Source organism: Callithrix jacchus, chromosome 6, assembly GCF_049354715.1.
Source record: "Callithrix jacchus isolate 240 chromosome 6, calJac240_pri, whole genome shotgun sequence".
Taxonomy (NCBI): Eukaryota; Metazoa; Chordata; class Mammalia; order Primates; family Cebidae; genus Callithrix; species Callithrix jacchus.
Genome location: NC_133507.1, coordinates 162,994,685 through 163,012,623, shown reverse-complemented (window position 1 = coordinate 163,012,623; position 17,939 = coordinate 162,994,685). Strand labels below are relative to the sequence as shown.

Below are 17,939 nucleotides of genomic sequence, written 5' to 3'. Positions count from 1 at the left end.
TCGTCCAGCCCCGCCCCTTGCGCCTAATAGGCTCCGGCTGCCGTCCAGCCCCGCCCCGTCTATTTAACAGACCCCGCCCACCATCCAGCCCCGCCCCGTGCGTCTAGCAGGCCCCGCCCACCGTCCAGCCCCGCCCCGACTGGCATCGGAGGGTCAGCGGCCACGCCCTCGTCCTGCGTTCCCTAAGGGCCTTCGGCGCCCCGACTCCCTGCAGTCAGGGAAGGAACTAGGCCGGGCGCAGCCCTAGACGCCCAAGCAGCAGACGGAGCGTTCTCCGGAACGAAGCCCGGGGCGAGGGTTCGGCCTCGGGACCTGGGAGCCGCCCGCTCCTTCGAGGCGGAGCCCAGTGCCAGTGCTCCCCTTTCCCCGGCGGCCTCCCCCAGCGCCTGCGCGGACCATCCCTTCCTCCTGGTCCCCAGCCTGAGCTTAGGGGGCAGCTGCGTCCTGCAGGTGTTTTCTTGCCTCCGTGCCCCCAAACCCTTTGCATGCCTGGGGGCTCCTGATGGACAGGACCTGCTGTCGGGAGGAGGGCTGGCCCCTGCCGGGGCGCCGCCAGCACTTGCTTCTTTTGTGGGCTTTTTTGAGACAGCGTCTAGCTTTGTTGCCCAGGCTGGAGTTCCAGGGGTGATCTCAGCTCACTGCAACCTCTGCCTCCCGAGCTCAAACCACCCTCCCACCTCAGCCACCCAAGTAGCTGGGACTAAGGCGTGCAACACCACGCCCGGTTAATTTGTTGTTGTATTTTTTGTAGAGATGGGGTCTCATGTGCTGCTCAGGTTGGTCTCGAACTCGTGGACTCAAGCAGTCCACCTGCCTCTGCCTCCCAAAGCACCTGTTACTTCAGCTCACCCAATTCCATCAGGTTGTCCTCTGAGGGGTGCATATGACCCAGATGTCTGAGCAGATGAGGGCAGAGAGCAGGAGCCCCCACATGGCCCAGAGGCAAGTCTGCTGAGCTGTGCAGTGGGTGGAGGGTACGCAGATGGGTCCTGGTAGTCACAGAGAAAACCAGCGAGCTGGGCTTGTCCTGGTGATGAGTCTCTGGAGCAGCAAGCATGGAGTCATATCTGTCCTCCTTAACTGTCAGGCCTCCATGTGCAAGCCCGGACCCAGAATATCTGCAGTCCTGCCTGCCTGGGCTGTAATTCGAATACTCCTCACCTCACCTCTTAACTACTCGTACCCCAACCCCACTGGAACTGAACTTATGGCAATGTACACTCCCTGCCCCTACCCCCACCACTGTAGCTGATCTTACTCTGTAACTTTCCACTGCCCACCCAAACCTACAAAACCTACTCCTATCCCACCGCCCTTTGCTGACGCCCTTTTCGGCCTCAGCCCACCTGCACACAGGTGAATAAACAGCCATGTTGCTCACACAAAGCCTGTTGGGGGGGGTCTCTTCATTCAGGGCGCACGTTTTAACATTAACCACATCCCCAGGGGCCACCCACCTTCTTCCCAGGTGAATCACCCATGCAAAATTGCAAGTCAGCAACGCATTTTGCCTTTGGACTACTACCCTGGAAAGGAGACGTCCACCTGGCCCTTCTTACCCGGCTGGCTCTTGCTCTGCAGGTCAGTGTGGGAGTTTCCAAGTTGTCAAGTGTGACTGTTAAAATTACACATTCAGGCCGGGCATGGTGGCTCTCACCTGTAATCCCAGCACTTTGGGAGGCCAAGACGGGTGGATCATTTGAGGTCAGGAGTTCAAAACCAGCCTGGCCAACATGGTGAAACCCCATCTCTAAAAAAAGAAGAAAAAAAAAAGTAACATACAGGGCCAGGCACAGTGGCTCACGCCTGTAATCCCAGTACTTTGGGAGGCTGAGGCGGGTGGATCACGAGGTCAGGAATTCCAGACCATGCTGGCTAAGATGGTGAAACCTCCTCTCTACTAAAAATACAAAAAATTAGCCAGGTGTGGTGGCATGCACCTGTGGTCCCAGCTACTCCGGAGGCTGAGGCAGGAGAATCGCTTGAACCCAACCCGGGAGGCGGAGGTTGCAGTGAGCCGGGATCTTGCCACTGCACTCCAGCCCGGGCAACAGAGAGAGACTCGGTCTAAAATAAAAAATTACATATTCAGGAACTGGAAAAACAACCACAGATGAGGTCTGTGGACCCCCCTACCAACTGAGCACCACACGCCCTCCCTCTTACTGGCAGGCCAGTGGCATCTTGAACCCCTGGGATTAAGAATGATTCAGAACCCATAAAGATTACCACCCATGTCATTTCCCTGAAATAACTGATTTTTCCGGCCAGGCACCGTGGCTCACGCCCGTAATCCTAGCACTTTGGGAGGCTGAGGCTGGTGGATCGCCTGAGGTCAGGAGTTCCAGACCAGCCTGGCCAACGTGGTGAAACTCTGTCCCTTCTAACAATACAAAAATTAGCTGGGCATGATGGTGGGCACCTGTAATCCCAGGTACTTGGGAGGCTGAGGTGAAAGAATGGCTTGAACCTGGGAGGTAGAGGTTGCCGTGAGCCGAGATCGGGCTACTGCACTCCAGCCTGGGCAATAAGAGCAAAACTCTGTCTCAAAAAATAATAATAATTGTAGGGTCCAGCCCTACAGGATTCTGTGATCCCCTCCCGGCTGGCGCTTAGACGAGAAATTGTAGAAATAAAAGACAAAAGACTCAGAGATAGAGAAAAAGAGAGTTTGGGCCCAAGGGTCCACAAATCGCAGAGACCGGCAGTGGCCCAACGCTGGGACGCTCGCACTTTTATTGAGTTGCAGATCTGGGGGCAGTGAAGGTAGGGCGTATGTAGGGCGTGGCCTTGGTGGTCGGTGACTGGGGGCAGGGTAAAATAGGGCGTGGCACGCAGGTGGGGGTTCAGGAATTAGCGAAGATGATGAGTTAAGCAGCATAATGTTTCAGCACTTTTCCATACTTGTTAAGAAAGAACAAAGACATTAGTATTTATATTACTCTTACTGATTATCTTTTCTAAGAAGAAAGGAACCAGGTACACACACGGAACGTGACCACTGAAGCACAGCACCACATAGAGACAATTAAGCTCCCAATGTCTGTGGGCCTGCCTGACAGCTGTCAGGCCGTACCATAAGAGCTTGGAGAATCGGGGTTTTTCTTCTGTCTCCTCTGGGACGTCTCAGCTATTTTGGACGTCTTCTTCTCCAGCTGGCTAAACAGCGGGTGCTTCCCCAGTGCTGGCGCTTCGGCATAGCTGAGGCGCCCTCCAGGGCATGACAAAGGGTTTAGAGCATCTTGCCTCAGTGTCATTCATTTCACAATGTCACCCCAGGTTTGCATTTCCGACCTCAGAGTCATTAGTAAAAGAATGAAGATCACCTGTGAATAACTAATAACTACTAGGGTTATATTTCTAGTTACTTCTTCATTATTCATATGGAAATAGGCTGAGGCTTTTGGTTCCTGCCTTGGCACTTATGGGGTCTTCTCCCTACAAATAGTAACTGATTCTTCTTTTTTCCCAGGGCACAGTCACCCCTAGCAAACCCCACAGGTACCCTTGGAGAATGCTTGGAGGAAAACATGGCACGTGCTGGTATCAGTGTTGTGGGGCCCTTGCCCCAGCGTCTCAGCCCCTCTTCCAGCGAGGACTCCAGTCTGTGGATTGGTTTCAGCTGGACGGTGGGTGCGAGGCAACCTGTCCCTCATGATGACCAAGTTCTTCCCAGGTTCTGTTAATGCCCTGCTCAAGGCAATGCCTTGAGACCCAACAGCTCCTGTTATGTTTGTGTCCCCTGAAATTCATATTCGAAAGCTGTCAGCCCTGATATGGCCGCATTTGGAGATGAGACCCCTAAAGAAGTGATTAAGGTTAACGGAAGTCACAAGGGTGGGGTCCTGATCAGACAGGATAGGCACCCTTATGGTAAGAGACACCAGAGAGCTCCCTCTCCCAGTCGTGTCGGCAAATGTGAGAAGGCCATGTTCCCAACCCAGGAAAGAGCCCTGGACAGCACCAGACACCACCAGCACCTTGATCTTGAACTTCCAATCTCCAGAACTAGGAGACATTTTTGCTAAGCATCCCCACCCCCAGTCTGTGGTATTGGGATAACAGCCTGATATGGTTTGGATGTGTAACCCCACCCAAATCTCATGTTGAATTGTAATCAGGAGTGTTGGGGGAGGGGCCTGGTGATTGGCTGGAGGGGACAGATTTTCCCCTTGCTGTTCTTGTGAAGGTGAGTGAGCTCTCAGGAGACCTGCTTGTTGAAAAGTGTGGCACCTGTGTCAGTTTGCTGAGGCTGATAGTTTCCAGGTTCATCCATGTCCCTACAAAGGACATGAACTCATCGTTTTTGATGGCTGCATAATATTCCATGGTGTATATGTGTCACATTTTCCCTGTCCAGTCTATCATTGATTGGCATTTGGGTTGGTTCCCGCATGTTCTCTCTCATAGGCAGGTATTGAACAATGAAATGAGAACACATGGACACAGGGAGGGGAGCACTACACACTGGGGTCTGTTGGGGAGAAATAGGGGAGGGACAGCGGGGGGTGGGGAGTTGGGGAGGGATAGCATGGGTAGAAAAGCCAGATATGGGTGAAGGGGAGGAAGGCAGCACATCACACTGCCACGTGTGTACCTATGCAACTATCTTGCATGTTCTTCACATGTACCCCAAAACCTAAAATGCAATTAAAAAAATAATAATAATTAAAAAAAAAAAGTGTGGCGCCTTCCCCCTTCGCTCCCTCTCTCTCCTGCTCTGCCATGGTAAGACATGCCTGCTTCCCCTCTGCCTTCTGCCATAATGTAAGTTTCCTGAGGCCTCCCAGCCATGCTTCCTGTACAGCCTGCGGAACTGAGTCAATTAAACCTCATTTCTTTATAAATTACAGTCTCAGGTCATTCTTTATAGCAGCGCAAGAATGGGCTAATACAGAGCCGAAGAAGCTGACTCCAGCAGCTTCTGAAGGGCAAGTGCACCAGCAAGCTTGGGCAAACCGTCCCGTCCAGAGCACACACAGCACCCCTTTAGAACAACCGCAGCATTCTCACACATGCCTGCCTTGGAATCGACTTCTGATTCTGCAACACAGCAGAGCCCCAGCACTGGCCACTGAGCTTCCTGAGCAACCACCATGCTAAGGCATGGGGTCCTCCCCAGGTCCTGGCCCGTGGTTGGAGAGTGGTGTGCCCCCAAGCTCCATACAGCACTCTCCAACCGCTGTACACCCCTTCAGAATTCAGCTTCACACACTTGACTCTGGGAATGACACTGACATTTTACACCTGTTTCCCAAAATGATGCTGCTATGGCTGGGCTGTGTCTCCCCCAAATCTCATCTTGAATGTAGCTCCCATGATTCCCACATGTTGTGGGAGGGACTAACTGAATCATGGGGGTGGTTCCCACATTCTGTTCTCATGGTAGTGAGTAAGTCTCACGATCAGATGGTTTTATCAGAGGAAACCCCTTTCACTTGGCTCTTTAATTCTCTCATCTGCCACCATGCAAGATGTGCCCTTCGCCTCCTGCCACAATTGTGCCTCCTCCCCCCACCTTATGGAACTGTGGGTCCGTTAAACCTCTTTTCCTGCCAGGTGCAGTGGCTCACACCTGTATTCCCAACACTTTGGGAGGCTGAGGTGGGCGGATCACCTGAGGTCAGGAGTTCAAGACCAGCCTGGCCAACAAGGTGAAACCCCATCTCTACTAAAAATACAAAAATTAACTGGGTGTGGTGGTATACGCCTGTAATCCAGGCTACTTGGGAGGCTGAGGCAGGAGAATCTCTTGAACCCAGGAGGCAGAGGTTGCAGTGAGCCGAGATCACACCATTGCACTCCAGCCTGGGTGAGAGAGCAAGACTTCATCCCCAAAAGAAAAAGAAAAAAACTTTTTTAAACCCTCTTTTTCTTTATAAATGACCTCATCTTGGGTATGTCTTCATCAGCAGCTTGAAAATGGGCTAATACACATGCAGTTTCAAGTATTTGTTCCAAAAAATACTTTTATTTATTAAACAATATATCCATAATCTATGACATGATCCAAAAATACAGATATACATCTTTACATTATTTAATAAAAAGATTTACAATAGTATCTTTCCTTTACAAAGAGAACATAGATAATAATTCCTCGAAAATAAAATGTAACATTCCTGTTAAAGCTGCGTCATCTTTTTGGATGAAATGTGGTTCAGAGTGAACGCCATAAAATACATACAGAGGAAGAAGGAAACCTCAGTAAAGTCTCTCCCGAATGGGAACATTTTCTGACACTTCCCCTGGCTTAAAATTCCTCTCAGCACAGGTAGTGAAGGCCAATCACTGCTCACTAAAAATTTAGGAAAACCTTGTCTTCAATGCCCAAAATAAATATCCCTCACTGCTTTTTTTATTCTAAATCATGAAGACCTAACCCAAGACAGGAGTTCAAGACCAGCCTTGGCTCTGTGGCCATGTGGGAAGCCGCTCTAGGCCAGTGTTATTGCTCAAAGCAGCCCCAGCCAGGACTCCAGGGCAGGACAGGAGGTCAAGTGTGGCAGGGCTGCCAGACAGAAGACGAGCTGGCCGCTGTTCCCATCCAGCCTGGGAAATGCTCCCACCACCACCCATCTACACAGCTGCTTCTCGTTGCTCCAGGCGGACTGGAAAAACCCACCCCCATGGCCCTGGCCAACAGTGGTCTCGTGACCACCCGTCCAGGGGTCCCACCCAGCTTGAGATAGGCAGCCTGCTCAGGTGGCCACACAGGCCTCCGCCTGGCATCCACATCCCCAGCAGCAGCACCTGGGGCACATTCACAGATGCGGAGGGCTGTTTCCCCAGCTGCTCCTGGTTTCAACGCAGCCTGCCTTCCCCTACAGGAAAACTAGAGGATTTCCTCAGATCGCTGACTGATAGAGCAGCACTGGAAACAAGGAAAATGGGCAGAACGCTCCTTCCCTTGGAGGTCAGTCGCACAGCCACAGAGGACCCACCTTCGGCTCAGATGAAGCTGCCAGAGTGACTCACGGGGTCCAGCCCAGACACCCTCAATCCATGAGATGGGTCTGGAGCCGGGCAGCTGTGGAGGGGGGTCTGGTCCAAGAATAAATCCCCGAATCACCCCAGGGAGAAGGTGGCCAGGCCTTCGGAGCAAGGTGTGGATGGTGCAAATGTGTGGCTCCTGTGTCCCTGCAGGGCTGGGGCCAGGCCAGGGGCCATGACCTTCTTTTCTGGCCAGCCACTCCTGAGTGTGTGTCTCCTATGGGTAGGCACAGCATCAGCCACAGAGCACTCAGGGTTCAGTCAGGGTCCAAACTACGGGCCAAGGAATTGTCCCCTTCTGTGCATGTTTCTGTGTTTCTTCCAAAACCCTATGCATATTATTTTGGTGATATTGTAAGTGGCAAAAGTAAACATGAAAAACACATAAGCACAGAGACTTAAAGAAAAGGTCAAAATTCAGTGCCCGGGATGGTGCACAGTGGCAGGTAGGCCCACATCATCACGTGTTAGACAAAAGCTTCCCACAGAGAAGGAAGCCAGTAGTCATATTCCCTGGGAAGGCAGAAGGCTAAGAGCTGGCACCAACCAGCCTAGCTCCTTCCAGGGGGAGCCATGGGCGTGAACATCTCAAAGGTGGAGCACAAATATCAAATTCACTTTTGAAAAATTGCCAAGCACTGTTTTAGCACAGACTCCCTGAACTTACGTATCCCTCTTCACAAAAATGGTAAAAGAGAGAGATATGCACAATGTACTCTCCATGATCATTAAATATCTGTGTTAGCAGGGCACAGTGGCCCACTCCTGTGATCCCAGCACTTTGGGAGGGAGGCTGAGATGGATGGATCCCTTCAGGTGAGGAGTTCGAGATCAGCCTGGCCAACATGGTGAAACTCCATTTCTCCTAAAAATACAAAAATTGACCAGGCAGGGTGGCTCATGCCTGTAATCCCAGCACTTTGGGAGGCCGAGGCGGGTGGATCACGAGGTCAAGAGATCGAGACCATCCTTGCCAACATGGTCTCTACTAAAACTACAAAAATTAGCTGGGCCTGATGTTACATGCCTGTAATCCCAGCTACTCGGGAGGCTGACGTGGGAGGATCATTTGAGGCCGGAAGGTGGAGGCTGCAGTGAGCCGAGATTGCACCACTGCACTCCAGCCTGGGCAACTAAGCGAAACTCCGTCCCCAGAAGAAAAAATACAACGAAAACCACACATCTTGTTTCACAGCCGTGGCTGAGCGTGTGAAGTGGTGCAGCCGGCCCTCTCCGACCATTTTCCTTCTGAGCTGCAGGAAGGCAGCAGCTCAGAGGGAGCTCGTAAAGCCCAGAAGCTGATGGGACGAGGAGCAGCAGCATGGCCGACCGTCTGCCTGCACCCGCACCTGGAGGGTCCACTCCCACCTACTGCCCCACACCCTCGGCCGGCTCCCAGAAAAGACAGGCAGCCAAGAAACATCGGTTTGGCTCAAGAACTGCAGCACATGAATGTGTCGCAGCCCCAACCAGGAATGTTCCAGGGTGTTCTTGTTTTCATTCACGGACCACTAGCTTCTTGTGGGGAGGGCCCCGTCTGAGACACAGAGCTTCACAAGTTCCTTTCTGCTGGATTTCCTCTCCTCAGTAAAACATTAAAAACAGGACGAAAAGGGTGTGGTGGCTCACGCCTGCAAGCCCAGCACTTTGGAGGCCAAGGCAGGCAGATCACAAGGTCAAGAGATCATCACCAACCTGGCCAACATGGTGAAACCCCGTCTCTACTAAAAAATATAAAAATTAGGCGCAGTGGTGTGTCCTGTAGTCCCAGCTATTCAGGAAGCTGAGGCGGGAGGATCGCTTGAGCCCAGGAGTTCTGGGCTGTAGTGCGCTATGCCGATCAGACATCTGCACTAAGTTTGGTATCAAGATGGTGACCTCCCGGGAGCCACCAGGTTGCCTAAGGATGGCTGAACTGGCCCAGGTCGGAATCGGAGCAGGTCAAAACTCCCGTGTTGATCAGTAGTGGGATCGTGCTGGTGAAGAGCCACTGCGCTCCAGCCTGGGCAACACAGCGAGACACCATCTCAAAAAAAAAAAAAGTTGAAAGAAATATATAAAAATTAGCAGGGTGTGGTGGCGCGTGCCTGTAATCCCAGCTACTCAGGAGGCTGAGGCAGGAGAATCGATTGAACCCAGGAGGTGGAGGTTGCAGTGAGCCAAGATCGTGCCACAGCGCTCCAGCCTGGTGACACAGTGAGATTCTGTCACAAAAAAAAAAAAAAAAAAAAACCCAGGAGGAAAAGATCTAGACGTAGCCACAGAAGGAAGTGAGGCCATCACTCGTAATGACTCCCCACTACGAAGAAAACCAGGCTTTTCTTAAACTGGGAACCTCACGCCTCAGTTTCCCCTCAAGTTTCTTTCTGTGGTGTGAGGGCAGAAACAGGCTTCCCTGCATTCCTCAGGAATCCCCTCCTTCCTCTAAACGCACAGGAGAGGATTTCCGAGAGCCTGTGATGCTGCTGGGAACCACACACTAGTGGCACCATCACCAACGCGCCACAACAGAGCAAATCTGCGCAGCCCTCCCCAGCTACCACTGCAAACGTGGCTCCGGCTCAGCTTGGTAAGCACTGATTCAACAAAAAGCACACAAGTTTCCTAGCTTCATTCCAGAACTGCTATTGTGGCACAATACATTCACAACAAATTCACATCGGAGTCCCCTTGGACGGGAGCTGCGGGCCAGGGAACGCACAGTGCAAGCAGGGACATTCGTGGTTCATCAGCTCCTGGCAGACGGGACTCACTTCACAGACACACAGACCCACGATCTTCATGCTATTACGATAATTTCATCTTCACAGTAAAAACGTCACAAATTCCCAGAGAAACGGAACGTCAGCCCAGCTGTTGTGCAGTGTCTTGTGGGTGCTGGTCACAGGACCCACCGCTAATCCAAGCTAATGACGAGCCATTTACTCCAGAGGTGAACCCCCCGAGGGAGGAGGACTGAAGTCCAAGCTAAAAAGGCAGAGCACAGTGAAGCGGAGGCCACTTCCTCCAGGGAAGAGCCCCCAGCCCTCCCGGGCCTGTCAGCGGTGCCCCAAACAGGAGCCGCAGTGGCCAGATCCAGCGTGGAGGTGAGTGTGAGGAGGTACCAGCCGCCACGGCACTGGCCCACATGCGTCTCAGGCGGCCGTGCTCCAGGGGTGGTGGGGCACACGGAGCTCAGGCTGTACCAAACAGTCCTAGAAAACCACAGGAAGGAGATGCCAGGGTGGCTGTGGCCCAGGGGACGGCGTCTCCCCTGCCCGCATGCCTCGCCTGGCAGCCCGAGCTCACGCGCACCCGTCCACGGCCGCTCAGGCTCCCTGCTGATGCTCAGGGGAAGTCCTGTAAAAGCCACACTCACGTCACGGCGGCGAGTCCCCGCAAGTCACCCTTCTGTGCGGACAGGGTTTGGTGGGTTGTTTTAGGAAACATCCAGAATTTCAACTGGACGTTGAGTTACTAAATGTCAACCGAACAAGGTAGTTTTAAAATGAAGGGAAATATTGCAACACGAGTGAAGGAATAGATTAACTTGCTCCTTGGATCCGGGCACGCGGCTCCTCCTACTTCTTCTTCCTCTTTTCCTGGACACACCGTGGACAGAACCTGTGACGAGAAAGGTGCAGTAAGGCCCTGGGCGCCATTTCCGCCAGCACACAGGGTGCCCGGTACCCGCCTGCCCATGTCTCCCAGAGCGGCTAGACGCCGTGGGCGGGACGGCAGCAGGAGAGACGCACGCTGTGTGGGGACGCAGCCCTCCTGCAGAAGGTGACAAATACACGTCAGTGAGCAAAACCGATTTTACACTCGAGTGTTGCTCCTGGCCGGGTGGGTCCTCCTTCCCTGGCCGATGGCAGGGTTGGTGGTGCCCTCCATCTGGGGTCTGGCGCGGCTGCAGGTACCAAGCACACATGAGTGTGGCAGCCCCTCAGGTGCAGTCAGCCAGCCTGGCACCCTGCACCAGCCCTGGAAGCTGCCGCCTCACAAGCGCTCCCTGGTGATTCTGGGCTGGGCAAGTTCTGAAGCCGCATACACAGGGGCTCCAGAACAGAGGCCGCCGTTGGCCACCGGGATGTTCTGGAGGTTCCCCACACCGGCTCACATGTGATGCAACCATCAACCCCCGCCTGCCCAGGGCCCTCCGCCCTAACAGCCTCCAACCCCTGCTTGAAACCCTGGTGCGTCACCCCCCGGCCGCATGGCGTGGGGCACCACGGTGCCATCTGTGCCCAAGGCAGGCCAGCCTGTGTCAGCACCGCGTGATGCCGTGAGCCGGGCCAGCCTGCGAGGCATGGCATCCTTTCCCTCTGCGTCCTCACACGGAACACCAAGGAGGACGGCTCTCACCGACCTGGGTGAGTCTGCCGGAGGTTCACACACACTGCCACAGTGACCTCTGAGGGCCACACAGAAGCACACACTCCGATTTCATTTTCAGAAGATATATCCATGTTTAGATTTTTAGCACAGGCAAACAAAGCCAGGTTTTCATCTTTTTATTTATTGATTCATTTGAGACAGGGTCTTGCTCTGGCGCCCAGGCTGGAGTGCAGTGGCGATCTCAGCTCACTGAAGCCTTGGACTTCCGGGCTCAAGCCATCCTCCCACCTCATCCTCCCTGGTAGCTGGGACCACAGGCACGCACCACCACCACGCCCAGCTAATTTTGTATTTTTGGTAGAGCTGGGGTCTCCCGATGTTGCCCAGATGACAGGTTTTTATTTAAATGAATCTGAGGAACAACAATGCAGAGAGTTGCCATTGCTGAGGGGAGGCAAGGGTCAGGAAGATAAGCTGCACCTGGCACCCACGCCCTTCTCTGCCAGACAGAGTAGGGAGCAGAGCCCCAGACCCACGCCCTGGCTTCAGGGCTCACATCTTGTGTATCTTTCCCAAATCTCCCTAGGGGACAAGAACCTCTCATTTCTGATGTAGGAGGGTCCCTACCTACTTCAGGAGGGGAATGTGAACGTCAGTATTACACAACTCGGTAACTACTGTCCCTGGGTGAGGAAGTCCCTCTTCTAGCTGGACAGGCACAGCAAAGGGGATAAAAAGCCACACCCAGAGCGGCCAGCCAGCCAGACACACTCCTTGAGGCCATGGTGGGGGATGCCTAAGTGGCTACCGGCCGCTAAGCCTGACAAGATCCCGAAATCGAGCGCCCTCTCCCGGGGAGGCCAGCAGTGCAGTACCACACAGCCTGGGAGAAAACAGAGCGAGCGTCCCCACACTCACCATTTCCCTTTGGGTTTCGTGGTGAGGTCCACGCAGGCAAAGTGAAACCACTCAATCGGACACTGCAAAATAAAGGGAAAAGGCACAGTCAACACACCTCGTGTTCTGTACGTGAATCCCAGGAAATGCCAACACCCACCAGCCCCGCCCCACGCAGGACTGCCCCACGGCGTGAATCCCACAGGCCACACTCACGTCTGGATTGTCACAGCCGATCATCTCCCCATAGGAGACCTGGTGGCACAGGCAGTAGGTGGGTTCGTTGGGGTCCACAGGCATGTCTAGCACGTCGGACGGGTGCACGGACAGGATGGCATCAGTGAACTCAGACCTGCAGGGTGGGGGTGGGCACCACTGATGGCCATGGCGGGAAGTGAGGCGGTGCAGACAGCACAGGCCCTTCTGCCTCTGGCTCAGGGTCCCCTCACCCCGGAACTGCGAAGACGATTATTCCAAAGGGGCTATCTATACTGAACTCTGAGGTACACATAACAGATAAGTTTGCTTCCATTTTTCTTATTATCCTTTAGAAATGAAAGCAATTCCCAGGGCCTGCCACTGAAGCCACGCACTGACTGAGCACACACCTTGTGGACGTTTCCTTCTTGGAGCGAATGTTTTCAAAACCTCAATAACCCCTCTGACTGTGCAGTGTTCTTCCAAGAATGCACAGCAAGAAAATAATCAAGGAGATGAACAGACTGTCAGCTGAGGATAGAAAGAACAATGCTACCCACAAAAATCCAGGAACAGCAGCAGCTGGCAGCAGAGGGGTGGAGACCTCACCCCCAGCTACGTACCCAGGTGGGGACACAGGGGCACAGAGGGTACCCAAGAGGCTGTGAGGCGCAGCGCTCACCCACAGCACAGAGACTCTGGTCCCATTCTGGGGACCTCAGTCCCTACCCCGTCTCCCCCCGGGCCCTCTGGACTCACCTCCCTTCTGAGGCCATCCCTCCAAAGACCCTGGCCCCTTTGGGGACAAACACACGTCACCTCCGCCCACAGATGGCTGACACTTGAAAGAAGCCTGCTTGCATCCCACCCGACTGACAGGTGTCAGAACAGCCCGCACAGTCAACAGCTCTCCCATAACCGTGACCTCCTCCCAGGAGAACAGCGTGCGTCCTACGCCCAGGCCCTCGACACACCTACTCAGGCACCTCTGCCCGACACTCACAAAACCAGCAGCTCCCCACACGTGCCCCGTACCACCCACCACCCACCCAGCTGCCCACCTGGCGCAGGGCCCCTTCCAACCACATGCCATCCTTTCACTCCTCTATCCCCGCCAGCTCCCACGTGGGTTTCCACACAGCAGGCTGGCGGGTGTTCCACCCCGGCCACGCCTCCCTCGAAGCCTGCTGTCTGCAGCACCACAGACCTCGGGGAGACCGTCCTGTTTGAAAGGGAGGCACTTGGAGGAAATTGATTATTTTGTATTTCAGTATTTTTCAAATAAACTTAGAAGCTGCAGGTAGTATAAACAGTGTACTCCCATTAGTATAGAGAGAAAACATATCTTCCCCATCCCACCCTCCAACCCAAGAATACCTAGCTGCTATGTAAACACGCAGGTTAGCTGCAGGAACGTGGCTGTGAGAAGATAAACAGCCGCAATGAGGGGGAGCCAAGCAGCAGAAGTCTGGGTCCCAGAGGGAATCAACACAGCTTCTCCTTGGATACCTGTCTAAAGCTTTTCCACGCCCTTGTGATTACTTGCATGTACACACACGCGCGCCCTTAGGCTCAGCATGCAGCCAGCCTCCCCACTGCCCTCTGGCATGGGGCACCCGCCTGTCTGTGCTTTGCAGGCAATCTGCTCTTCTGCTCTCTCTGTCTGGGAATAGGCAAGGGTTTCTCTTTATAAATATATATTATGAAATCTATAAATGCCACAAGTCTGCGTCCTGGTGCTGCCAACACTGTTGTCAAGCAGCCTTAAGGTCTCTGCTCCGACAGTGGCTCAGAGGGTCTTCGTCTCAGCCACCTGCCAATTCTGGGCTGCCATCTGTGTCTTCTCCTCCATGGGGCTCCTGCGGTCTCTTCTCGTCACTTCTTGCCCGCAGAGAGCAGGGCAGCACCCTCTGCGGCCAACAGTCCCGAAACACTTCCCGTGATGCCATCCTCTTCTGTGCTGAGTCTCATTCTGTCTACAGAGCCCAAGCCGACATCCCTACTGACTGAGCTGCCACGTGACCTACGTCTCAGCATCACTGGGTTCGAGGGTGCTGGCCAGAGTCAATGGCAGTGGGAGAGGGCCGGGGGCCTGAGGGGATGGCCCAAGCAAAGGCACCCCAGAAGCTGAGGCCAGCATGGAGGGTTCACTGCCTCTCCAGTCGCACCTGAGGGAGCACCACGGTGCATGGCCAGGGAGCAGGCCCTGAGGAAGGCTGCCAGGAGGCCATGGGGAACCCTGTACCTTGCACAGGCTGGGGCAACCCCAGCTGTCAGCGGCTGCTCCCTCCGGCACCACTGTCACAAGAAGCACTCTCTGTGCTAATCCCGAGGTGTGGAGGGCACCCCTCACCAGGAGGCGCCAGCGAGCCCTGTGCCCAGCCCGATGGCTTCCTGCCTGTCCAAACTCCAGGATTCCAGGCACTACAGGTGACACTGCCCTTCGTCCACACACACAGGTTCCGTGTTGCCAGAGCAAGGCCACAGGGCAGCAGCAGTGCAGGGGCAGCCTTGGGTCACAGGATCTCAGGCGAGACTCGAAGTCTGTGCGGTCTGGGAACACTGCATTTCAGGAAGGGCCCGGCCACGCGGGGAACAGGCCTGGAGAGGGCAGGCCACACGGACATGATGGCACATGCTCCCGGGTCCCCAGCAGGGAACAAACAGGACCTGCCTTGAAGCAGAACAGCCTGGCACCACAGCATGACCAAGAGAGGCGTGAAAACCCACTGTGCCAACAGTCCAGGGATGCGTGCCAGAGTCCAGAGCCCAGGGACAGGAGGGCTCTCACGCACTGCCAGGAGGATGTCCCTGGAGCCACACGGGAGCACACCCCCGCCCTGGCAGGCCCAGGCTTTGGGTCCATCTGACTGGTCCTCTGCCCACCGCACTGCACTATCCTCCTGTCTCTCCTGAAGCTTCAGAGCTGGCCTCACCAGCCCGTCTCGACATCTTGCAACGGGACAGCAGCAGCACTGACACGCGGGGGCACAGAGAAAGAAGAGATTCGCACACAAGCTAGATCCAGCCCAGAGCCACGGGGGCCCCACACTTGTCGCCATCTGTGATCATCTTCTCATCTATCACTGCCACAACCTGCCCGGCAGGCAGCGCTGAGCTCCCGGCTCCACTGCTACTCAACAGCGCCACGGCTTCTGTCACGAGGCCACGGGATATTCCTGTGTTTGAGCTGAGCTCCCGGTTCCGCACTGCCAGTCCACAGCGCCACAGCTTCTGTCAGGAGGCCACAGGATCTTCCTGTGTTTGCAGAGGTGCTGGTTGTTCCTGAGGTCTCTGAAGCAGGGCAGAGTCCTCAAGAGGAAACCCTGACCCCAGCAGGGAGTTGGGGTCTCCTTCACCACCGCGAGGACCCCCTGTGCCTGCATTCCTCAAGCCTAGCACACTCCTGAGAAACAGCTCTGGGTGAGGAAGAGGCCAGCAGGAGACCCGCTCTCACGCAGAAAAGGCTCAGTCGGGATGGGGCCTTCAGGTTCGGAGCAGGAAGGAGCAGGAAGACTCAGAATGCTGTTGCCACTGAGTTAGAAAACACAAAACCCAGCAAGTCACAAAACCACATTCTCAAAGATGTGGGGGAGCTGTGGGGCCACAAGCACTGGATGACCTGCAGTGTGGGGGGCGGGGGGTCCACGTGTGTCATGTCCTGAGTGAGGCTGGGCTGCCCGTTGGGCCACGCTGAGCCCACACAGTCACACATGGCAGCTCATCCCCACAGACATTTACAGAGTCCAGAGGCTGCACAGACAACTAAAAGCAGAGGGAAAGATCCCTGCAGCCTCGGCACTCTCAAGGAAGGGTCTGCTCGGGCATCGCCCGTCTCCTCCTCTGTACTTCACAGCGGCAGAAGCCGTGGAGGCAGGAGGCAAGAGAGGAAATCTAAGCCCACCGAAGTGCAGATGGACCCACGGGGCAGCCTCCGGCTCCCTGGGGCTCTCAATCAAGAGCTCAGGGCCTTTGAGGGGCCGGGGTACAGCTGAAGCTGAGACCCTGCCACACCGCAGCACCCCCAGCCCCATAGGCCTGGATGAAAACAGAGCGAACAAATCCTGGGGGGGAATAGAAACTCCCTCTCCACACTTCCTTTATAGCTAAGGTCAGACAGCTGATAACAAACCGTAAGACACATAAACCAGCAGGAAAATATAAGCTGATTATTTTTTCCCTAAGCTGCTTGGCAAGGAATGGTGGCGCAGGCCTGTGATGCTGGCTACTCAGGCGGCCCTCCCACCTCAGCCTCACAAAGTGCTGAGATTACAGGCATAAGCCACAGCCCAGCCCTACAACCTCTTAAATGGAAAATGTATGAAAGGAAATTAAAACTAAATTAGGGCCGGGTACATTGGCTCACGCCTGTAATCCCAAGCAAGACAGGCAGATCACTGAGGCCAGGAGTTCAAGACCAGCCCGCATAACATGGTGAAACCCTGTCTCTACTAAAAATGCAAAATTAGCCAGTCATGGTGACAAGCACCTGTAATTCTGGCTACTCACGAGGCTGAGGGAGAGAATCGCCTGAACCTGGGAGGCGAAGCTTGCAGTGAGCCGAGACTGTGCGAGCACACACCAGCCCAGCGACATACCAGGACCCTCTCAAAGAAAAAGGAAGAAAAACATCAGAGACCGAGGCAGGCAGGTCACTTGAGGCCAGGAGATCGAGACCAGCCTGGACAACATGCTGAAACCCGTCTCTACCAAAAATACAAAAATTAGCCCGGTGCGGTAACGCTCGCTTTTAATCCCGGCTAGTTGGGAGGCTGAGGCAGAAAAACGGCTTGAACCCGGGAGGCAGAGGCTGCAGTGAGCCGAGATTGTGCCACTCACTCCAGCCCGGGCAACAGAGCCAGAACCTGTCTCAAAAATAAATAAATAGAGTAACAGAAACAAAGTGAAGTACACACAGAAAAATGCTGACAGAAAGTAAGGAGAGCCCCAGTGACCTGTGAGAAAATCTGAGCCTACAAACACACAGACAACCGGAGTCTCAGGGGAGGAGAAAGGAGAGCACAAAAGTGTTTGAAGAACTGCCTGAAAATTTTCCAAACTTGATGCAAAGTATAAGCCAACGTTTAGTTCAAAGACGCTCGACGAGTTCCACGCAATATATATATACACACAAAATCACATCAAGACACAGTTAACCAAACTATTAAGAGCCTGTGACCATGAGAAATCTTAGAAGCAAAAAAAAAAAAAAAAGAGAAAATATCACCAAAAATAATAGTCACTAATACACCATCGGAATCAACGACAGACAGAAGAAAATGAGAGAACATCTTCAGTGATAAAACAGAAAAGGTCAACCTAAAACTCGATATGCAACACAATAAAAGCATTTCCAGAGAAACAAAAACTTAAGAGAATTCATCACCATCAGCGTACATGTACTGTAAAAACCGGGAAAGAAACTTCTTCAGACAGAGGAATAATGACAACAGATAGAAATCTGCATCCACATAAAGAAATATACATAAGCAGAATATGTATGGAGAATTTTTTTTTTTTTTTTCCCCCGAGAC

At 53.9% G+C, this 17,939-nt stretch overlaps 1 protein-coding gene across 19 annotated transcripts in view; it reads right to left on the bottom strand.

Moving 5' to 3' along the window:
- Positions 1-5,951: 5,951 nt before the first annotated feature.
- Positions 5,952-17,939, bottom strand: part of ING5 (inhibitor of growth family member 5) — a 29,481-nt gene continuing 17,493 nt past the window's right edge. For 8 of the 19 annotated variants that reach the window (XM_054258123.2, XM_054258128.2, XM_054258126.2 and 5 more), the window contains 3 exons: positions 12,424-12,559; positions 12,229-12,290; positions 5,952-10,596 (listed from right to left, as the gene is read on the bottom strand). In XM_054258123.2, coding sequence (XP_054114098.1) covers positions 10,554-10,596; positions 12,229-12,290; positions 12,424-12,559 — 241 coding nt within the window. In that variant the 3' untranslated portion in view covers positions 5,952-10,553. Of the gene's footprint in view, positions 10,597-11,470; positions 11,723-12,228; positions 12,291-12,423; positions 12,560-12,815; positions 15,940-17,939 lie in introns of those variants that run through there. The other 11 variants (XR_013519210.1, XR_013519204.1, XR_013519207.1 and 8 more) reach the window with 5 other exon arrangements.